The following is a 24,202-nucleotide window of genomic DNA, read 5'->3' as shown; positions in this document are numbered from 1 at the left end:
TTTGGGCTTCTGGGCTCTCACCTTAGACTTGCAAATATACTGTAATGAGCTGTGACAAGGCACCTCCTTCTTGTGACTGGGCTCAGTGTTTCCCCTTCTGGTGGTGGGGGTCTGGAGTAAATCACTCTCATTGCAGAGAGTTTTTATTCCTCTTGCAGGTTTTATTCTTCAATATTTACAAACAAAAAGAAATGAGTTCATAAAACAAAAAGGCACAGAGGCATTTGGGTCTAAACTGCTGCAATGCACCATCTATCTGGATGTTTGCAATCGAGCTGAGCATGTGGAATGGTGTTGTGCAAATCCCATCATTTCCCATATTGCAAAATAGCAGGAGTTGGGGCATCATTCACTGGAGAGTCTGGCAGATGTTGTCACATAGGGAAAGAGGTAGAGCAGGAGCAGGGGGAGATTAGTTGGTCAAACAGCCAAACTATATATTAGGATACTGCTGTATCCCCAGGAAACAGACTTTCCTGGAAAAAAGTTGTGCATGTTACTCAGTGGTAAGGGGATGAGAATGTCCTGCATTTAGGCTTGGCAAGTCAGTCAATTGACTGGTCAAATAATGTTAATTGACTGCCTATTGTTTGACCATAGTCAAATATTGTCAGATATTTCAGCAAGTCTAGTCTAGGTAGTGGCATACCCTTTGATTGCATCGTGGTGTCATTCTTTCATTTTTTACAACTTCATTTGTTGTGTTTTGCGTTTTTCTATGTTAAAATAGTGACGTTAAGTAACGTGTATTTTGTAACTAGGCATAAATATCTATCTAAGGCAGGGGTCAGTAACCTTTGAGAAGTGATGTGCCAAGTCTTCATTTATTTACTGTAATTTAAGGTTTCGTGTGCCAGTTATACATTTTGCATTTACAGGGGCTGGTGGACAGAACCCCAGGTCAGGGGTTCCGTCCGCCGGCCCTGCTCAGCCCGCTGCTGGCCCGGGGTTCTGTCCGCCAGCCCCTGCCACCTGGGGTCCTGGTCGCTGGCCACACTCAGCCTGCTGCCGGCCTGGGGTTCCTTTCAACCTGGCAGGCAGCAGGCTGAGTGGGGCCGGCGGCCAGGACCCCAGCTGGCAGAAGAGTGCCACTAAAAATCAGCTCACCTGCCGCCTTTGGCATGCGTGCCGCAGATTGCTGACCCCTGATCTAAGGCTATTAGAGACCATAGTCCTACTCTTTTTATTACCTTTTTTACTATTCTAATAAGTTAGTGCTTGAAAATATTTGACTGATCAATTGCCCCACCCGCCCTGCAGTGTAAACAAAAAATATTAAATAGCTGATTAGAGAAGATAAAGATTGTTGAACTTTCTCTAACTTGTAGCATTATTCTGGGGGAATATCACTTCAAATGAACAACACCGACTCACAGTGCATAAGCCATTTAGTTAGGCCCAAAGTACACAGTTTTTATATTGATATAACTATTTCAATTAAGGATATGTGTGGATTTTTTTTATTCTTATTTTTTAGTAGTTTACCAAAATAGCTATATCAGCACGAGCCCCAGCATGGACATATTTATATTGGTAAAGGATGCCTTCTATGGTATAGCTTATTCCCCTTCCTGTACAGGGACAAGCTATACTAGTATAAGCACCCTTATACCAGTAGAATGGTGTCCACGCTATTACTTCAACTATTCTGGTATCGTTAAAGTGCTGTAACTTCTGTGCGTAGACAAGTCCTTCGACAATGAATAGGAAAATGGTCAATGGTGTTGGCCTTCTACTGAGAAATTCACACTTCTCTTTGGGGGAAAATATCACTGAGTGTACATCAACACTGCAAAAACCTACAGACCTCTCTGGCAGTGAGTCTCAGAGCCGGAGTCAACTGACTTGGGCTTGCAGGAATCACGTTATGGGGCTAAAAAGATCTGTATAGATGTTCCCCTTGGGCTGGAGCCCGTGCTCTCGGACCTTCCCCCCTTCTGGGTCTCAGAACCTGAGCAGGAACAGCTATATTGCTATTGTTAGACATGTAGGGTGAGCCTGAGTCAGTTGACCCAGGCTCTGAGACACACTGCTGTGTTTTGTGGTTTTTTTGCAGTGTAGACATACCCCAAGTGTGTACTTAGTCATTCTATCTACACTAGAAGTTCTTGGGACAACTGGGTTTGTAATTAAGTCCTTCAACATGCCTGATTTTTCATATGGGACTATAGATCCTGTAGATAATGGAATTTTAATATTTATTAGGATTTTTCCCTCTCCCAGCTACTGTGTGGTTCTCCTCTAAAAAGTGATTTTAAACAAACTGTCTGATTCCATGCTCATTGTGTCTTAACCATTTTCAGATCAAGTTTGCTCAGTTTACAAATGAGAGATTTATTTTCTCTAATTGCCAGCATCAGATTCAAGCTGGAATCTGATAATCATGATTATGATTTATTGCCAGTGATAAAGGTTCTGACAGACAGATTCTGCCCTTGCTGGGCAACTTATTTTTTTCAAATTTTGTCTTTTCTAGTACCTATGCACTCTACTTTTATCTGTGAGTTTGTACAGGTATAAGGAAGGGCAGAATTTGGCCTTGGAGTTGGAATTAGGGGGTATGCTACAGAGGCTATATTGGCATAGCTATGTCAATTTAGCTGTGCTGGCATAACCCTGTGTAGATGCAGCCTTGGCCAATGGAAGGAGATTTCCCATCAGTGTAAGAACACTATCTTCCTGAATGACAGTAGCTATGTTGATGGAAACATTCTTCTGTGGGCCTAGCTGCATCTATGGTGGGTGGTTTTCTCACATCCTGACCAATGTAGCTACATAGATCAAGCCTTAGTGTTGTTCTTTTGGTTTGTGAGTCAGGATTTCTCCCTTTCCAATAACATTGTAGGGACAAGCCAGCTAACAAAAATAGTCGTTTTAAGAAAGTTTGGTATCGGAAGCTATGACTCTGTATACGCATGGAAAAGCAGATCTTTTGAAGAAGAAGGCTTTACTTTTTACATAATCTTCTTCAGAATAAATCCTGCACCCGTGGAATTTGTCTGCTTTCAGACTTTATAGTCAGATGTATTCAGTAGCCTTGATATGGCCCTTAACTCTGATTAAGATTTATAAGGGGATGTCTGGCTTGCTTTTCTTGCTGAGACCACAATTGTGGGTTTTAGTTTTTGTTTTTTTTAAAACAGTCATTCTCCTTTTGATGATCAGGAATGTGTTGATGTTTTCTCTACTTCTGAGCAAGGTCAAGAGCAAGTTTTCTTCTGAGGCCTCCCTATATGTCCTCTTAGTCAGGAGTAAATAGTTTTCCGCTCATACTAATGTAGATATAATCATGCCTCCTGACCTTGCTTCTGTCTGGCTCAGCGTACAGGTTGCTGATGTAGAAAGTTTCCTTTCAGAATTGAGAATAAAATGTTTTGTTCTTATTCATTACCCATAGTGAATATACAACAAATGTATGTGAAACAGCCTAAAGTGTGGTTGCTTGCCACAGTGCATAGATGGTGATGAGCACTTGGAATTTCCATCTAGGGCCAGGTTCAGCAAACCTTCACACACATGACTTTGAAGTCAAAAGAAACTACTCTGAATGCACCTGTTAAGAAATAGGTGTGGTTCCCCACATCAAAGGCGACAAGAACATATTTTCGTTAAGTATTCATTAGATATCAGAGGTGCATGAGAACAAAGGCTTGTATTATATGTATGTGCACAAGTTTCTTGGTGTGTGAACAAACATTACAATAATGAAGGCTTAGTTTTTTACAGAACTGTTCTGAAAGGGGTAGCCTACATATAATTTCTGTACTGATTTAACTTCATTGGTTTATTTAAATCAGTGCATGAACATAGTTATAGTAGTAAAAAAGTTGCTTATATCGATTTCGGGGCTTGAGTCGTTCCAGAACGCTCTGGAACACTGTTCTGGTACTTCTCATGCTATCACTTATGTTAACGAGGCTGGGTGGTTTTATACCCATCCCCCCCTGCAGAGGGTCTGTGGTATTGTCCTCACTGGCTCTGGGTAGAGCTGAGTTTAACAGCGTATTGGAGGTACGCTCCTCTCACTCTTTCCACCCCAGGATGGAGTGGAGAGGAAGAGGGAGGATCTTCGGCCTGTTTCCGAGATGCACCAGGGAGCTGGCTGGAGACTATTGATGATGGATTGGCCAGCAGCAGTGGGGAGCCTGTGAGGGTGTCGGAGCGCAGTGTAGTCCCTGACAAGTGGTGCCAAGGTGTACTGGGTAAGATGGGGGGCAGTGTGGAACCTGCTGCCATGGGGCTCCTGGGACTCCTGAACCCAGAAAAAGCTGCCCCACTTTGCATTGCTATCACTTATGAGTGACCGTGCTGGACATGTGTTCCTGCACTACTTTTTTTAAGGACTCAAGCACTGGTCAATTTAGAAACACTGCTTAGCTATATTAGTACAAAAACTGTGTAGGCAAGCCCTATATCACAAGCTTAATACTGCTTTTCTGGTTACTTGTTCAAAAATGTATGTGATGCAGAAGTACGGAAGATAGAAGACAGTGCAGTAAGCAGTTCTCTAGAACAATAGTTCTCAAACTTTTTGCCTTAGGCTATGTCTACACTAGCACCCCTGACCGACAGAAGTTTCACTGACCAAAGCGCTGTGTACAGTGCTATGTCAGCAGGAGACGCTCTCCTGCCAACATAGCTACTGCTGCTCATTGGGGGTACTTCAATTATGCCGACCGGAGAGTTCTTTCTTGTCGGCACAGAGCAGCTACATGGGAGACCTTACAGTGGCTTAGCTCCAGCAGTACAGCTGTGCCGCTGTAAGGTCTCTAGTGTAGACAAAGCCTTACATACCCCTTTTTGTGCACATTTATTTTAGGTCTCAGTAGCCTTAGGTATTGCCAACTCTGTAGTAAAATAAATGTGTTCAGTTATAACGTCCTTTTTAAACATCATGTTTTTAGACAGTGAATCAAAAAGTGGCACAATGGAAGCAGCCGTTGTTGTTGTTTATGACTCTTGTGTTACTCAAATTACAAGCATTGAATGACGTGATGTATTTTGGTGTGCCGCTGAACTATGTCAATGGCTTGACTTTTTAACTTGTCTAATTTAAATTCAGAGTTCCCTCTAATCTTTATCTGGATTATTGGAGAACGTTGTTAATGGGCAGTGAGAGGCTCTGGGTGTGTGTATATGCATTAGTTAAAGGGCAGCGGGACGCTCTGGGCATGCATGTTTAGTACCAAACGTAAAGTGAATTATATGTGGCAACAGAATATGTTATATAATGCTGTATTTCAAAATGTGTAGAACATTCACTGTGGATTGACCACTTGATGCAGTTTTCTTTCCTAACCTGTAAAATTCTTCTATTCTGAATCAGTCACTCTTCATGAGATTATATGGTATTCGTATTCTAAAGTTATTCTGCTTGAAGCAGGGAATCAGAATTCCAATGATATTCTGCATTCACAAGTTTCTGTGAGTTTGTAATAGAATGCTCTGTTAGTATGGGCCTGAAGAATGTCAGCAAGAAGAAGTTGTTGGGGTTTTGTTTTTGTAGTGGTTACTCTTTGTCAACAAAAGTTTCTATCTGTGCTTTTAAAAGGTTGGTCCACACACTGAAGTGCTCCTCATGGTGTAACCGTATTTCAGATAGGTTTCAGAGTAAGAGCCGTGTTAGTCTGTATTCGCAAAAAGAAAAGGAGTACTTGTGGCACCTTAGAGACTAACCAATTTATTTGAGCATGAGCTTTCGTGAGCTACAGCTCACTTCATCGGATGCATACCGTGGAAACTGTAGAAGACATTATATACACATAGAGACCATGAAACAATACCTCTTCCCACCCCACTGTCCTGCTGATAATAGCTTATCTAAAGTGATCATCAAGTTGGGCCATTTCCAGCACAAATCCAGGTTTTCTCACCCTCCGCCCCCCACAAACAAACTCACTCTCCTGCTGGTAATAGCCCATCCAAAGTGACCACTCTCTTCACAATGTGCATGATAATCAAGGAGGGCCATTTCCTGCACAAATCCAGGTTCTCTCACCCCCTCACCCCCCTCCAAAAACCACACACACAAACTCACTCTCCTGCTGGTAATAGCTTATCCAAGTGACCACTCTCCCTACAATGTGCATGGTAATCAAGGTGGGCCATTTCCAGCACAAATCCAGGCTTTCTCACCCCCCCCTTTCCCGGGGAACACACACACACACACACACAAACTCACTCTCCTGCTGGCAATAGCTCATCCAAACTGACCACTCTCCAAGTTTAAATCCAAGTTTAACCAGAACGTCTGGGGGGGGGGGGGTAGGAAAAAACAAGGGGAAATAGGCTACCTTGCATAATGACTTAGCCACTCCCAGTCTCTATTTAAGCCTAAATTAATAGTATCCAATTTGCAAATGAATTCCAATTCAGCAGTTTCTCGCTGGAGTCTGGATTTGAAGTTTTTTTGTTGTAAGATAGCGACCTTCATGTCTGTGATTGCGTGACCAGAGAGATTGAAGTGTTCTCCGACTGGTTTATGAATGTTATTCTTGACATCTGATTTGTGTCCAATTATTCTTTTACGTAGAGACTGTCCAGTTTGACCAATGTAAATGGCAGAGGGGCATTGCTGGCACATGATGGCATATATCACATTGGTGGATGTGCAGGTGAACGAGCCTCTGATAGTGTGGCTAATGTTATTAGGCCCTGTGATGGTGTCCCCTGAATAGATATGTGGGCACAGTTGGCAATGGGCTTTGTTGCAAGGATAGGTTCCTGGGTTAGTGGTTCTGTTGTGTGGTATGTGGTTGTTGGTGAGTATTTGCTTCAGGTTGTGGGGCTGTCTGTAGGCAAGGACTGTGAAGAGAGTGGTCACTTTGGATGGGCTATTACCAGCAGGAGAGTGAGTTTGTTTGTGGGGGGGCGGAGGGTGAGAAAACCTGGATTTGTGCTGGAAATGGCCCAACTTGATGATCACTTTAGATAAGCTATTACCAGCAGGACAGTGGGGTGGGAGGAGGTATTGTTTCATGGTCTCTGTGTGTATATAATGTCTTCTGCAGTTTCCACGGTATGCATCCGATGAAGTGAGCTGTAGCTCACGAAAGCTCATGCTCAGATAAATTGGTTAGTCTCTAAGGTGCCACAAGTACTCCTTTTCTTTTTGCGTATTTAAGATGGCATTGTTCCTATCTGCCTTCCATCAGAAGGTCTTAGTCTGGAACAAGGGAATATCAAGTTAACGTATACTACTTGATCATTCTTTACCCTCACTCATCACATTTCCCACTTCCGGTGACAGAGTCCACCTTTCTATAAATGTTCTGTACGTACACACACACACACATCACATTTCTCACCATTGTATTATAATGCCAAACCTTAACTCTGACCGTACTTACATCAACATACATTCCAGTTAGGCATCAATGTACCAGTAAATGTATGATACTGTTTTCTTTTGTAAAATGGGGATAATAACTTACTTTACTTTTGTAAACTGCTTTGAGATCTGTGGATAAAGTATATAACAGCTAATTTTTATTATTGGATGAGTTGGAAGTAAGCTATGAGATGCCAAAATATTATGTAGATTGTTTTTTAAAAAGGGATGCAGAAGCTGTGTGAATTTTTAACTTCTTAAAAATATTTACAGTTTTTAGGGGAATGTTTCAAAGTCACCACTGGTATTCAGACTGTGCTTTTAAAATATGCTCTATGGCTGTCCCGGATAGAGTTATTATTAGTTTCATGAATCTGCCTTCTTTTCTTAAATCAAAATGATGTACCATCACTGAAAATCTTAAGCATTAGGTACATCTTAATATTTGGTATACCCTGCAGCCCAGGAGATCAGAGAGCAGGATTACAAAGGGGACAATAAAGAACCTTCCCTATATCTCGGCTTGGAAGGATTAGATTTTTCTATCGATAAATGTCTATTTCACCATACACACACAAACTGAGGAAAAAATACTTCCATTGATGACAGAAATTTACATATAGGCAAAGTAAGAAAAATGTTGCTTGAGAACCTATTAGTCTAAATCTAGTGATTTAGACTTTTCAGTTAGGCTAAAAAGAGACTAGTGAATGAATAGTAAAAACATGTATGAATTGTTGATTTAAGGATATTTACTTTGTCTATTTTGACATATGATGTTGAGGAGCTGTGTTTTAATGGTTTATAAAGCTTTAACGTTTTGAATCTCAGTGTCTACTATCATTAAATAATTATCTGAACAATCCCATAATTTCATGGAACTATGAATATTTAAAAGACAAAAATTAAAAAAGTCTTAAAACCCATCAGTTTGTGGAACTGTGAAAATTTAAATCCTAAAAATTGAAAAAAATGCTTAATAAGGAACATCAATTTATCTGTCAAAATTGTGAAAAAGTAAAAATAGAATTCTGCCAAATATCTTTTAGGCTATGTCTACACTAGGAGTGCTTCTCTGGTATCACTAAATGAGTATACTATGCTGGCTAAGTGCTGTTAGTGTGGATACAGCTATACCAACGGAACTGAACTTTTGATGGTATAACTTGTTCTAGCACAACTCCTCCCACCCCTGGAGCAAAATAAGCTACACTGGCAAAACTGCATACTGAGGACTTTTGCCAGCACAGCTATGTCAAGGCACAAATTGCACCTCTTCACACCCCAATCTACATAGGTATGCCAGCAAAAGTTTATAATGTAGACTTGGCCTTAGCTGTACCATTGTGTAGAATTTTTTCCAAACTCCTGGGAGTTGACACTCGCAACACACTTATTTTTTTTCTATCCTGAACTCTCTTTTGTGACAGTGCTGCCTTCCCCGCCTTCCCTCCTTCCCCACCAACTGAGTCAAATTCTAGTCTTAGATTTGCACTACTTCTTAAACTTTTCATACTGGGGCATGCATTGTACCCATGTGCAAGTTTTTGTCTCCTCTTTTCAAAGGATTGTAAGCCATTGGACCAATCTAACCAAGAAATAACACTATTATCTGGCAAAATAGCTTCCTCAAAGTCCAGGTTGCAATAAAATATTCATTATAATGTTCTGTGGTTTTAGTTTTTTTTCTTCTCCACTTTCACAAATGTCCTCAAAACTAAATCAGCCTGAAATTTCACTGGTGTGTTCTTATGCCATGATAAGATTTATTCAGAAGAGTTGAATCAGAAAAGGTGTTTTGGAGATAAAGTGCTCAAAAAATGATGCTCTCACTTCTAGGACATTTTAAAAAATCTATCTTAGTTTGCTTTAAGAAAATAAAGTTCCGAGCTTTTAATCTAAAGCGGAGTGGGGAACCTCCGGCCCGCAGGCCAGATCCTGCCTGCTGCTTCCTTTCGTCCGGCCCGCTGCAAGTCTCCTCACCACGGGCTGAAAGCCCCAAGCCTCGGTGCTCCTCCACCAGGCTGGAGCCGCAAGTGCCAGCTTGCTGGCATGTCTCTGTGGCCCCTATGTGGAGGGGTGATCAGGGAAGCTCTCCGTGATGCCCCTATCCCCCAGCACCGCATCCGCAGCTCCCTTTGGCTGGGAATCGTGGCCAATGGGAGTTGCGGGGGCAGCGCCTGAGGGTGCGGGCAGTGTGTACCACGTAGAGCCGCCTGGCCCCTCTGTGTAGGGGCCGGACCTGCTGGCTGCTTCCAGGGCACAGCGCAGTGCCAGGGCAGGCAGGGAGCCTGCCTTAGCCCCGCTGCGCTGCCTGGCTGGAGCCAGCACCCTGAAGCTCCTCCTGCACCCCAACACCCTGCCCCAGGTCAGAACCCCCTCCCACAGCCAAACTCCTTCCCAGAGCCTGTACCCCTCCCGCACCCAACTCCCTGCCAAAGCCTTGAGCCCACTCCCACACTTCAAACCTCTCATCCCCAGCCCCACCCCAGAGCCCGCCCTCCCTCCCGTACTCCTGCCCCAGCCCGGAGCCCCCTCTTGCACCCTGAAGCTCTAATTTATGTCCCCACCCCAGAGCCTAGGGGAAGCCCGAGCCTCCACGCCCCCCTGTGGGGCTGGAGCTGCAAGTACCTTCTCAGCCCACTGCGGGGGAAGTCCTAAGCCTCCACGCCCCACCCCCGCATGGGGCTGTGTGTGGCCCCCGACTGATTTTTCTGTGGGTCAGTGGCCCCGATAGAAAAAAGGTTCACTACCTCTGCTCTAAAGGACTGATTCTAAAAGCACGAAGTGTCATGAGTAGTCCTGAGGATGTCAGTGAGATTCTCCTGATGTCAACTTGGACTAATAGGCACTCTCCCCAGTAGTAAATGTTTGAAGAAACGAGTGCTAACGCTGTGTTGCAGTAATCATAAACAGGCAGGAGCTCTTGAAAATTGAAGCTCAGTGCTGAGTTCAATCAGTACTTTATGGTCTACGTTGCTAAAAATATTGCTTCTGACTTTTTTTGTTCTGCTTTTAAAACACTGATAGTATATAAATATACCTTCTACTACTGTTTGTACAGTAACTAGCACAATAGGGCCCCATTCGTGGTTGGTCCTTAGGCTCTACTGTAGCCCCATTCGTGGTTGGTCCTTAGGCTCTACTGTAATAAACATGAGCAACAAAAACAATAGAATGTTTAGAAAACCCAACATATAAGGAAAGGTTAATGGGCCTTGTTTAGTCTTGAGAAAAAAGGAGGGGGAACCTGATAATAGTCTTCAGATATGTTAAGGGCTGTTATAAAGAGGGCTGTGATCAGTTGTTCTCCATGGCCACTGATGGTAGGACAAGAAGGAATGGGCTTAATCTGTAGCAAGGGAGTTTTAGGTTAGATATTAGGAAAAACTTTCTTACTAGAAGGGTAGTTACACTCTGGAATTGGCTTCCAATGGAGGTTGTGGAGTCCCCATCACTGAAGGTTTTTGAGAACAGGTTGGACAAAGTACTGTCAGGGATGGTCTAGGTTTACTGCCTCAGTGCAGAGGGCTGGACTAGATGATCCCTTGAGGTCTCTTCCAGCCCTACATTTCTATGGCGAATAATAATTATGCAGCAAAGAGTCTGCATATCAGTATCCATGTTCAGTGTTTCTAGCTGGCTCCATAACTCTGCCAGAAGAGTGGCAGGCTCTCTATTCTCCCCCTATTACTTTTACCGTATTAAAGCATCTGTAAACTAAGGTGTGGTTGTTAAATACTTCGAAGTGTATGTATATAATGAGCATTTGTATAAGTCTAATTTTCAAACATGACCCCCTGTAAACTGGTGCTATGTAAAATCATGTACAAAACCTGCATTTCCATGCAAAATGGGTAACCATATGATACATGTTCAGACCCTTTTTATAGCTGCAGTTAACAACAATCGATTTGGCGTCTTGGCCTGTTTTGGTATGACCTGATTAAAAATACTCTTATAGTATGGGCCATTGGCAGTTTCCCATTTTTAAGTATTTTACTTTTTTATTATTGTTTGGCTCTTAAGGCAAGTATCTTCTGCATTCCATTTTATCTTTCAAGTTTTTAGAGGCTTTTTTTGTCCTACTCTTCACAAGGAAGCAAGAAGTGTGACAGGAAGGTGTGATTTTTAATTTACACCAGAGTTCTCAGCAAATAATGACTTTTCACACCCTGTTATTGCTGCTTAGCCTGGGGGAGGAGTTGTATGGCTACTGTTGTCATATCAAATTAAATCCACTCTTGTAATTCAGAAAGACCATCCTTTTTTATTTAACCCTTTTCAGTTTTTGAAGCATATTGGTCTGAGATGGGTTAACTTTAAATTATTCTAATTATTTAAAAACTAATGTGGGGGGGGGTGGAGAATTATTATTGAAGCATGTAAATGCCTATTCTCAAGTGTGGTATGTTTTTTGCCCGCCTACAGTGTGACAAGTTGTGGCTCTCATCCTGCAATGAGCTTTACATGGGCAGACCCTGGGGCCCACATGGAGTTCATTGCAAGATCAGGGCCTTATGTATGTCTGCATTGTAAGAAAATGTTGGGTCTAGTCTGTCTAATGTTCCCTGGAAGGAAAATGGTTAGCCCACCCCAAAAAGTTCGCTTGAGTCTGCTAATGTTTTCGCCTCTCTGACTACTTAGCAACTAATTCTCTAGCTCTTTGAGATTTGCCATGGCATTCAGTGAGTGCTTGACTTCCATGCAGCAGAGCCAAATTACATCAATTTAGTATTAAAAAAAAATAAAAAACCACTCATGACAGTTTTCAGAGTAGCAGCCGTGTTAGTCTGTATCCGCAAAAAGAACAGGAGGACTTGTGGCACCTTAGAGACTAACAAATTTATTAGAGCAGAAGCTTTCGTGAGCTACAGCATCCGATGAAGTGAGCTGTAGCTCATGAAAGCTTATGCTCAAATAAATTTGGTAGCCTCTAAGGTGCCACAAGTCCTCCTTTTCTTTTCACTCATGACAATGTCTCTCTCTAGAGTTTTAATTGTAAAGGAGTCATAAAGGTGGGAAGGAAATTTCTCTGTACACGCACATCATATTTTTGCAATGCAGTTGTTCATTTAATTAATTAATTTACGTACTTAAAGTTACTGCCCAACTCAGGCATCTTAAAACCAAATTAAGAGCAGATAACTTTATTTTTATTGATTTATTTAAAGAATCTTATTTCAAGCTATTATGGAGGGGGGGATTGTAATATTTAAGGCATTTCGGCTGATGGTCCTTACTCTGTCTAGGTCTTTCCTTTTTTTTAAAAAAAACCCAGTGCAAACTCCTACTGACGTTTCGGTGTAAGAATTGACTTACAATGGTGTGGTTTATCTTGGTTTCAAATACGTAGATTGGAGCAGACAAGCCCTTTAGAGAAGGACTGTATGGCACATGGAATATAAAAATACCTGGGTACAGCAAGGAGGCTGTCTAAGGGTTCAATTTTGGATGGTGCTGAGTTTCCTCAGTCTCATCAAATAGGAGTTGAAGGAACTGAGTCCCTTCTAGGATGGACCCTTCTGTTTGCTCTAATATCATTATGATCCATGTGACATGCATTTCCTACCAATAGTTTGAACCTGAGAGAGAATGTGTGAATGGTGAACAACAAAAGTAGTCTGCCTCTCCCCTGTATTTTCGGGAGGCTTTTATGGCCCTTAATTGTTTGTAATCAAGATTTAAGTATTCACTTGACTAACTGCTTGGTGGTGGAGAGAGGGTTAATGTGCTCCATTTACTATAAACATTTATGTGACAGACTCTTATCTGATCTGTTTCAGAGTAGCTGATCTGTTTTTTTTTTTTTCTGTAAAATGTCAGGCATTTCCTGATGAGCATGGTTGTGGTGAATTTCACACCTTTCTCTGCTTTGTGTGGAAACCTGGGAGTTAATGGTACAGGATCAGGTAGCATTCTGTGTAATAAAGAATGAGGTTTTTTGTTAGAAGAACAGAGGGAAACCAGGGAGGAAAAGAAGGGGAGGAGAAGAAAGAAGGTATCGGAAAAATTGGCTGCTTGAAATAGGTATCAGTTTAGCAGGTAAATAGCAGCTTTCTCAATACATGTTTTTACTCAGAGCATGTAACAGTGCCTCAGAAAGGTTGAGCATTCTGTAGTCTTGGGAAGTTGACTCTGGAGTGGAGCATAAAAATAAAACATTCCTTTATTTTCATTCCACAGTGGAATTTTACTATTACAGCACCTGAAGATGGAAAGTTGGTCAGTTGATGAAGTCTGCAACTGGTTGGTGCAGAGAAATTTAGGAGACTTAGTCCCTAAGTTTCGTGGTAAGTCTTTTTTGTTAAATGTGTATTTCCTGCCTCTCTGCTTGAAAAAAAGTATAGTCTGTTTTTTAATTGCCACCTTCTAACTTCTTGTTTATGTGTATTTTTGTATTTAATTGCCATTGGGTAACTTCAGTTTTTAACAGAATTTATTAGGGAGAGAACTGGCTCAGACCTGATAAATCAAAATGAGGCTGTACATTTATTATGAATAGTCTGGAAGAACTGCTATGAGAGGGACTGAAAACCTATAAACATGTACACCTTCTAGAAACAAAATTGGGTTTACTAGCATTTGTTTAGGGCCATTTTATATTTAATACCTGTATTTGTAGTGATACAACTTTGATATGTAAAAGTTTGTTTTATGTGTGAATATATACGTTCTGTACAAAGAATTGAGAGAGACTGGCATTCAAACATGCTGTGCAATCTCTAAAATGTTTTCCCTTATTAACAAAATACCAGTGTATTGTAAATAAGCCTGCCTTAACATATTGAAATATCCAGTTCGCTGATTGCTTTGTGTCTAAGGCACAGAATTTTGTTACTAGAAGACATCAAACCACTAATTTGTAAAATAAGTTAAAATTCTTGCCCAGCTTTTTGGAAGGGATAGTAGCCAAAACAAATGATTTCATGTTACAGTTGATGTAGAAGAACTAACCATGTTTGCCTTTGAGAATCACCTACCTTGTAACATCATGTTGAATTAGGTATTACATGTTGTATTAGGTAGAATCTTACTACACAGTAATACGTAAGGATATTTTTCTCTTCAATTTTTAGAGGAAGAAGTGAGCGGAGCAGCTCTTTTGGCTCTTAATGATCGTATGGTGCAGCAGCTGGTGAAGAAAATTGGGCACCAAGCAGTACTAATGGATCTGATTAATAAATACCAGCAACAGAATAATGGACTAGAATCTTTTACTTACAGTTGTGAAATAACTCCTCCAAAGTCACCAGAAGCAAACAGTGGGTGAGTCTGTCTATGCATGAAACAAAATAATATTCTGTTTAAGTACGGCTGTAATCTTCCCTCAGTGTTTTCATGCTGAGTTTCATTAGCTCCATAGCTAATATGTTATATAGTTATATAACTTCTGTACAATTTGAGTCCCAGCTGAAATGTTTAATTTAATACTTTGTGGGTTTAGACATGATATAAACGTTGCTGCACAAGTTGTTATAGGTGGGGCTGATTGCCCTTACAAGACTTTGTATTCAGTTGCTTATAACTTTGCCAGACTGTAACCATTTTAGCTGAAACATTCCATGCTGGAAGTCTGACTCAAGCTTAATTTCTAAACCTCCCCCCCCCAACCTTCCAAAACAATTCAGACGTTCCTGAGTATGAGGCTATGGAGAAATGTTTTGTCACGTTAAAAAGTTCTGGGGACTTGTCCCTGTTAAAAATATATTATGGGACCTTTTCTTCTAAATGCTCTCGACTCATAGTTTGGAGAGTAGACTTGAAATTTGGCAGGGGGGCAGGGCAGCCTTTGTGTAAGGGATGGGCCTTTTACCGTTCTGGGAAAACCCACCCAAATTTGGCCGGGTTATAAGCCTTTGAAAAATCTCAGTTCACAAATGCTCAATAGAGACATTTTAGAAGATTTGTACCTGCCGAATTTCCCAAAGATTCTGACTGCACTGGGCATGTTCCTGCCCAGGGTTCAGCTGGAATTTCCCTGCAATTGCAGCTCTGTGCTGCTGTGCGCTGGTCCAGGTTCATCTGTGAGTATCTGAACAGAGAACACAGTTGACAAGGCCTATCCCTCCTGTGCTTTCAATGAGCCTTCAGCTGGGGAGCCTGGAAGAGGAAGCTGCCTAATTCGAATGCAGGGGGGACAAGAGCCAGACCTATGGAAGGGGGTAGGGAAAATAGATTAGGACAAGGAGGTGCAGGAAGACTGGGACTCAGACCTGGGGGTGGCAGAGTCTTGGACTTGAGGCTGGTAGGGGGAGGAGAGGGAAAATAGGGTGGGGGCTCAAACTGGGAATTTGGGGGGGGCAGGGGCGGGGAGGTGCTGGGATTTCCTGGCTTTTAGAGGTGGTTTAATTATGCTGGTGGAAGAACGCTCTCCTGCCACATAGAGCAGCTACATGGGAGATCTTGCAGCAGTACAGCTGTGCCGCTGTAAGGTCTCTAGTGTAGACAAAGCCTAAGTGAGGAGAATGGGATTCAGAGGATGAGCCAGAGGTGGGGATGAGACAGGACTGGGACAGGGACAGGTTGGAGGAGATAGAGCAGAACAGGTCACTCTTTTTAGCATGCTTGGAAAAGTCTGTGACCCCTAGAGAACACTCCTCTCCAGATCAAGAATTCCTGAGTGTGTCTGTTCCTCTGTTGTCAGCAAATATCTATGAACCCCCCTAGCAAAATGTCCAATCCCCATCTATTGGTGGTCCAGACAGAACACGGTACTTTTAATTTGGCCCCCTAGTGTGCATCCATTATGGTACTGTTTTTAACTACATGATCACATACTATTCCCCCCGCCCGAGACCCGTGCCTCATTCAGTGCACTGCATGGACCGGCTCTGGGGTCGATTCAGGGTTGTGTAAGCCAAGGATGATGATGTCTGTAGAACCCCTGCTTCGTTTGTTGTAGAAGTTGGAAGGTATGTAGTGAATGAGGCAGAGAAAGGATGGTCTTATAGTTAAGGCAGTTGAATGCTACCCTGGAAAATTGGATTCTATCCCTGCCTCTACCTCAGAGCTCCTATGTGATATTAGTGAAGGCCATTAAACCAAACTTTTCACAGGTTGACCTCCTAATTGTGTGTGCCTCTTTTTCTGGGCGTGTGACTTGAGCCTATAACCTAAACTTAATTTCCCCAATACTAATTTCTCCCTACTGTTACTCACACCTTTCTGTTAACTGTCTGTAATGGGCCATTCTCTTACCACTTCAGAAGTTATTTTGCCTCCCTTGGTATCCTGCTGTTAATTGATTTAACTCATTAGACTGACCTCACACTTGGTAAAGCATCCCCCCATCCTTTCATGTATTTGTACCTGCTCCTGTATTTTCACTCCATGCATCCGATGAAGTGGGTTCTAGCCCGTGAAAGCTTATGCCCAAATAAATTTGTTAGTCTCTAAGGTGCCACAAGTACTCCTCTTGTTTTTGCTGATACAGACTAACAGGGCTACCACTCTGAAACCTGACACCTGCAACTGACATCAGTGGGAGCTGTGATTTGTATGCATTACATGCTACATAATGCTAAGTATTCTGAAAATCGGGTCCTAGGCATCTCAGATTGGGCACCCAGAACTAGTGGATACTTTTGACCTAAATTTCTCTGTGCTTCAGTTCTCCAGAGGATAATAAAATGGGTATAATAATTCTCCCTCATCTCACAGGTGTGTTTTGAAAATAAATTAATTAATGTTTGTGAAGCACTCATACTATAGTGATGAGCATCAAAGCCCAGGAGAAAACTAATACTGTCTTCATTGTAGGATTTAAATAGTATTCATTAAATAAAGCCTGGAGCCTCACTTTGAGCAATGTGGGGAAAATAAAATATTGAATAGTTGCTCAATAAGTGACCACCATCCATTCTGTGCACTCAATGAGGCAGAGTCCTGTGGAAAAAATAGTATGTGATGATATAATTAATGATTGTTTCATAAATGTGTACACACAAGGGGGCTGAATAGAGGTTCCACAGGCAATCTTAATTTTGGAATTTCCTACTTTATGAATGCTTGACTTTGCAACCTTAATAATGTTCTTTTAACATAGTTTTGTGTGTGTAATAAATATGTATGTTGCACAAAATTTTTTAGGAATCCTTTGTTTGACTTTGTTTCATGCTTTAGAAACCAGAATTTGTGCTATCCGTGATTTTGGAGCACTGTAATACATTTTTTTACTTTTAATATTGTTCATGGTTTTGCTGCAAGCCACCTTTTGATCTGGAGAATCAGATTATTTGTGGAAAAAGCAGAAATGCATAGATCTGTTATATAATATATACAGATGCACAAAAAGGATTCATTTTTTTTCACTGTTCACTTGCTGACACTAGACCAGATTACAGAGCCCTTAATTGCATGTGGGCTCCACAACCTGGCTTGCTTTTCACAGCATTCCATGGCAAAGCATCTGCCACGCTGTAAGCAATATGTCCTTCATCCTTTCTTCTGCCCCCATTCCTTCTTACATGAATGCCTTTCTTAATGTTCACTGGTGCTTTCTTGGCCTACCACTCCTTAAGTTCTCTTCCTTCCTGTTTGCTGTCTTTTGGTTGTCAGGTGAGAGAAAATGATTTCTAACAGCAGGGATTTTGTACAAAGTCAGCGTGGCTCCTGCTTATCAAATGAAAACTGCATTAGTTGGATAGAGTACTGTAGGCACCTAAATGAATAGTGACTGTATAAAAATACTAAGGGTAGAGGTGATGAACTTGAACAGAAATACTGTATCTGAAACACATCTTGTGAAGTCTGGATCAGTCTCTGGAGCTGGGCTTAATGCCTTGGGCCTATCGCTAATTGTAAGGTCAGAGGGTACCTGCATATGCACTAGCACCAGCGGAGCCGTTCGCATGGTGTCTCCATGGCGACATATGGCTGCACATTTCATACATCAGTTATCTGTAGACTGATTGCTCCCAAGTTCAGTTGGGAGCCTGAAGCCACATTGAGAAGATGTCTGGTTGCTCTGACTTAAGTGAGTGGTTTGGAAAAAATGACTAGGGAAAATGAAGAGGCCCACTGGAAAGGAAATCTGCACTCAGACATGGCTGTTTTTGAGGTCACTTGGCAGCAGTAGGTCACCATGCACCAGTTCTATTAGTATGTCCACTACTGTAGAGGGAACAGTGATTTTGCAAGCCACTTCAGAAAGTGCTCTTCAGACATTTAATTGATGCTGCAGAGGTGGCATGCAAAAAGAAGTCTTCAAGATCTATATTATAAATGGCTGGAACACTTCTATGTTGCACCTGGCGATGGGGCCAAACTTCCCTAATATTCAGGTTCAAGGAAATCTCAAGAACACTTTCTCCAACAATGCTGGAAATGATATATTTACAGATGTTTCAGTTTCAGTGTCTCAGTGGTCTCAATGAGAGCTGCTTATTTACTGTTCTTAGCAGAAGGTCCAGTCTGATGTAGGCTAGAACAGAATCTGTTATTTTTTTGGCAGAGCGAAGCAAAGTCCTACCTACGCTCAACTTGATGTCATTTTTCTTTAGGTAATCTGATAACTTTTAACTACTGCATCCGATCAATTCCAAAATTATGGGAAATGTTCTAGGCTGCAATGGAGCAAAGCCTACTGATTTCAATGAAAATTGACCTCTGGAAGCCCTTGCATCTGCTTAGCAGAGCTATCTACTTCAGTTAGGTCTGTAATTATCCAAAGATCAAAGAACTGGTTGATGGCAGCCATTAACACCTTCCCATGCTGAAGGACTTCTCCTCCCCCAGGTAGAAAGAAAAGAAACAATGTGGGGAGCACAGATTGCACATGTCATGGGTGCAAAATGGGGGTGAGAGGAATGGGTGGAGAATGGGGGACACACCAAGCCCCTGGCACAGCAGGGGTTTCAGGGAGTCCCTGAAAATACAAGGAGTGCCTGATACGTGCAATGAGCTCAGCCTACAGGAGCCGTGAAGCGGACAGCCCTCTAGGGCCTTGTCTACACTGCCTCTTTACAGCGCTGAAACTTTCTTGCTCAGGGGTGGGGAAAAAACACCCACCCTGAGCACTGCAAGTTTCAGCGCTGTAAAATGGCGGTGTAGACAGCTACTCCCCTCGTGGGGGTGGGTTTTTTTTTTTTAGAGTGCTGGGAGAGTGCGTCACTACGCAGCCAGGGGAAAGCGCTGCTGCGGCAGTGCTTGAACGTTGGTAGTGAAGACATACCCCTAGTTTAATAGAACCTGCCTTACAACACTCTGCAAGCCTCTCTTGTTTTATCACGTGTTGTAATGGTGAACCGTTTCCTGTATGTTAGAAGACATCGGACACTAAATATAGCAGAAAAAATAATCAAGAAGCTGCTGTATCTATGAAACTTCAAAAATGTAGTGATTTGCTTCTCTGTAATTACGTGTAGTAATTAGAACATCTCTTAGCAATATTACTCTAGTTTTCTTTTAAGTTGGCTGGATCTAATGATTAATTTAATTCATCATCCACTTCAGACACATCAGCGTCACTTATGGACTATTCAACTTGTTAACGTTTTTACATTTTCTGTTTTTGCAGCAGGTGTTTTGGAATCTTGGAATATATCTCTGTGTACAAGCTTTGCAAAGTGTACAGCTCACCAATGAAATTCCTTCTCTTCCAGCACCATGGGCATCCAGGTGTTCAGTCCTTTTAGTCCTACGGAGCAGACAGGTTATATCTCTCCAACTGAAAAGTATGATGGTGGATTAATTGACCGAAGAGTGCTAAAGCAGAAGTGAGTTTACAGTGCACTTGCTAATTCTACTTATGTTTTGAAAACAGCATTACACTTCTGTTTTGCTGATGAGACTATGAAGTTATTCCACATTGCTAGGAAGTCCTATATACTCCATCAGAAAAGTGAACTAATCTGTTCCTAAATCTTGAAGTACAAATTAGGGATGTAAATAGAGTTTTAAAAAAGTAACCATTTAAATTATTAAAATTGTATCAGTTAAACATTTAACCATTAACAAGTTCAAACATAGGCGTGGGAACTAAGGGTGTGGGGGGTGCTGCAGCACCCCCACGTTTTACATAGGTCCTAGCTGCCGGCCCTGCACTCAGGGTCCTAGCTGTGGCTGCCGGCCCTGTTCCCAAACCTGGAGAGGGGTAAGGAGGCTGAGGCCACAGCTAGGGGCGGGTGTGGGGCTGGGAACGGAGCTCCAGGCATGGGGCTGGTAGCTGGGACCCCAGGTGCAGAGTGGCAGTGGAGCCCCGCGTAAAACGGGGGGTGCTGTAACACGCCCTGCATCCCTAGTTCCTGCACCTATGACGTCAGTTCCATAGCGATGGTCTGGACTTCTAACAATGCCGAACCTAGTTCCATATACACTATGAAATGGTATTGCTGTGGCATTTTTGATGTGCACATTAGGCATTTAAATTTTAACTGAATACATTAGCCATAAGTCTGATGCTTATCAGTTAACCGGTTAACATTTTACATCCCTAGTACAAATCTGTCTTCATATATACAGGTGTAATTCTCAGATAAACAAGCAGGAATTGGAACACACTTACCTAAGGGCAGACCTGAGTCCTGGTTCAAAAGTGAAGTGGTCTGGTTAGAATTTTTTTTTGACGTTTCTTATTTGTCAGTTTCTTATGAAGAGCCAAAGGGAGGAACTGATCGGCAAGGCCCACTGGTGGGCAGAAGGTGCTGGGGGGAGGGAGAGGAGCTGATCGGCGGGCCCACTGGTGGGCAGACGGTGCTGCGGGGAGGGAGAGGAGCTGATCGGCGGGGCCCACTGGTCGGTGCTGAGCACTCACTATTTTTTTCCCTGTGGGTGCTCCGGGGCTGGATGTCGGTTTTCAGTGTAGACCAGCCCTGAATGTGAACCCTGAGCCTTCAAGCCAAATACTCAACCCTTTTATCCACTTCAAGCATAGGAGCCATGCAGACTATCCAACCAGTTTTTCTAGTCCCTTAATGAAAATTCCTAGAACACATGGTACAGCTACACAACAAATGAAGGTGTGATTATAGTGTGGGTAGACATGTCCATGCTAGCTTTAATCTAGCCAGCGCAAGTAACAATAGTAGTGCACACACAGCAATGCAGGCTTCAGCACAGGGTAGCAACTCAAGTATGTACTCAGAGTCCCGGTTGGGTTTGTACTGGGCAGCCAGCCTGAGCTGAAGTCCATGCTGCCGCATCACCACTTCTATTGTTACTTGCACTAGCCAAATTAAAGCTAGCATCAGTATACCTACCCATGTTATAATCACACTTCCATTAGCTGTGTAGGTGTGCTTATACATCCTGTTCTATACCTTGGCAACCGGCAAGCAGCCAGCGTAACCTCCTCAGGCCGATGTACATTAAACTTCACCTCTATTAACAAAAACCAACCAAACTACCTGGGAGGGAAGAGGCGGCATGAGAGCGGGGCCTCGGGGGGAAGTCGAGTGGCCCCCCTGGCAAATCAGAAAGTTGGCACCTCTGGTTAGGGGTGTAAAAATCCACACCCCGGAGAAGTGTAGCTATACTGACCTAGCTCCCAGGGGAGATGGTACTTGGTTGATGGAAGAATTCTTCCACTGACCCAGTTACTGCTGCTCAGGGAGGTTGATTAATTACAGTAATGTGAGGACCTTTTCTGTCACTGTACTGAATGTCTACATGAAATGATACAATGGCATTGCAGGTGTGTCACTTTAGTGTTTTATGTGTAGAAACAGCCTCAGGGAGAGGTTATAGCTGGTGTTGCTGTGGGTTTGACTGCTGAGGTGGTGGTTATTGAATTTTTAAACATAGATTGGGGGTTTAAGAAAAACCTGTTTTGAATACTGATTTTACAATTCAACATAATGTTAGTCTGATAGTTCTGCCAATGTTTATGGGGGTGGTTCTTAGTGGTTTTTCTTTTGTTCATCTTCTTCCAGAACTGGTTCATTTTTCCTGTTTTTATGTATTTGGAGTGTTTAAATTCTGTACATCTTTCTCTTGTATATGTTTTCCCCTTACTCGTGGAAACTGCTTCATTCGCACTAGTGTAGTAGTAATATACTGAAAGAGAGAATAGAGTCTTTGGGGTTGTCTACACAGCAATTTAGGCCAATATAGTTAAATGGCTATTGTTACACTGGTCGAAATATAGCATTTTAAATTCACATTCTACCTTACCCTGATATAACTTCTCTATATAGACAAGCCCCAACAAGCACCTTCAAAGTATGCTTCTTGATCTTACAGAGAGATTGAGGGAGACTCTGTCTAGCTCTGATAGTTTAAACTCAAAAATAACAGTTAACTTGTTGTAACAAAAACATAATTTATTTTATCCCTTTTCTTCCTCTATTGAAGAGTCATCAAAGTGCATTTATGCATCCAACTGATCAGATCAGAGGTCACTATAGTTACATTATTTTTTAGAGATGGGTAAGAGCAAAAAAGTGTGGAGTGTCCAGGGTCTTAAAGTTTTTTTGTGTAAAAATTTGTTGAAGTGGTAGCAATGCTCTTCTGTGAGAACACCCACTTAGGATACACAAAATGCTCCCATGAACACTTTTCATACCTGCTTTTCTATCTAAGTACTAGCTCCTGCACAGCTCAAGGCAGTATGAGATGGTCTTGTTGCTGAGACAGCAGCTGTCATTTTTTCCTATAGTTACCTGAGACGGCTGTGTGAGAGCCCACATTTTTATTGGCATATGTTCTAAATGCAGTTTCTGAAGTCACGCATGCCAAATGATATACAAACCAGATCCACTTCTCATGAAGTTCCAACTGTTTTCCTTCAGGAACGGCATCCTGATAAAAGATTGATTCTCATATGAGAATAAATCTTTATATATAAATAAAAAGGTGTTCCATAGCTTTTTTTGTTGCATAATGGACTTTCTGTCCAAATGCCTTGGAGTGAAATACTCAGCTGGGGGACAGATTTGTGTGCACTAACAGGATACCACATCACATTTCAAATCCTGCCTGACATACTAATTGAGTGGCTGTGAAAGTGTGAGGAATTTTTTAGATCAACAATCTTACCTCTTATGTGGTAAGTGTACAGCTAATAGCTTGTCCTATTGAAGGTAGTTTTGCAAGTGTGCTTTTGTTTGAAGATGTTTGTCTTCTACTGTCAATCCCAGGTCTTGCTCTTTAATTCCCCATTATTTGTATGTAGATAGTGTTAGTCCTTTTAGAATAGTCTGTCTGAAATCCATTTGTATGCATGCTGGAAAAACAAGGGGAAAACTGTTAATCTGAAGCATTGTTCCTGTAAATTTTCTGCTGGACTGTTCGTCAGATCTTTATATGCATTGAGAGCTTATCTGAATAGACTTCTAATTCTTTAACATTGATACCACTGGCCTTCAGAACTATTTCTAATACATGTGGTAATCTAATTATTTTTCTAATTTGCTAGATTTGCAGCCTCACCTTTTGCATGATTGTTTACAGCATTTCCAACTCTTCCTGTTTTTGTTGGGATTTTTTCCCCCTTAAAGCCTCAGCTAATTGGAGTCAGTGGTCTATATGAGAATTTCTAACCCCCCCCCCCCTTATCTGAAAGCTTCTTGCTCTTGCAATTGCAGGGGGAAGCTTGAAAATGTGAATTCTAGAGGCTCAAAAACTAGAAGACAAATACCATCCCACACCCAAGTTGTTGTTTTAAAAATCATGGAAATTTCAAACCGACAAAAAATACCTCTGTGATTTTGGGGGGGACTGACTCATGATTTTTTGAATGCTTGGAGTGGATAGTATTATGTTAACCAGTCAGATGCTGTCAGCCTGGGGTTTCTTTATGTGGGTGCTTATTGCTCTAACTCCCTTTTTTCTAACAAAAATAAACTGAATCCTCCAAACAATCTAGAGCAGTAGTCCCCAAACTTTTTACCTTGCGCCCCACACTTACCCCTGTTTGCACCTCCACCTCCC

General features: G+C 42.0%; 1 protein-coding gene across 3 annotated transcripts in view; it reads left to right on the top strand.

Moving 5' to 3' along the window:
• The window catches only part of SAMD3 (sterile alpha motif domain containing 3), a 99,319-nt gene that overhangs the window by 14,133 nt on the left and 60,984 nt on the right, over positions 1–24,202 (top strand). For 2 of the 3 annotated variants that reach the window (XM_073337290.1, XM_073337288.2), the window contains exons 2-4: positions 13,517–13,623; positions 14,410–14,599; positions 19,936–20,049. In XM_073337290.1, the coding sequence (XP_073193391.1) occupies positions 13,545–13,623; positions 14,410–14,599; positions 19,936–20,049 (383 nt within the window). In that variant the 5' untranslated portion in view covers positions 13,517–13,544. Of the gene's footprint in view, positions 1–12,981; positions 13,376–13,516; positions 13,624–14,409; positions 14,600–19,935; positions 20,050–24,202 lie in introns of those variants that run through there. The other variant, XM_073337289.2, reaches the window with a different exon arrangement.

The sequence above is a fragment of the Lepidochelys kempii genome, chromosome 3, assembly GCF_965140285.1.
Source record: "Lepidochelys kempii isolate rLepKem1 chromosome 3, rLepKem1.hap1, whole genome shotgun sequence".
NCBI lineage: Eukaryota > Metazoa > Chordata > Testudines > Cheloniidae > Lepidochelys > Lepidochelys kempii.
This window is presented reverse-complemented; position numbering and strand designations above follow the sequence as displayed.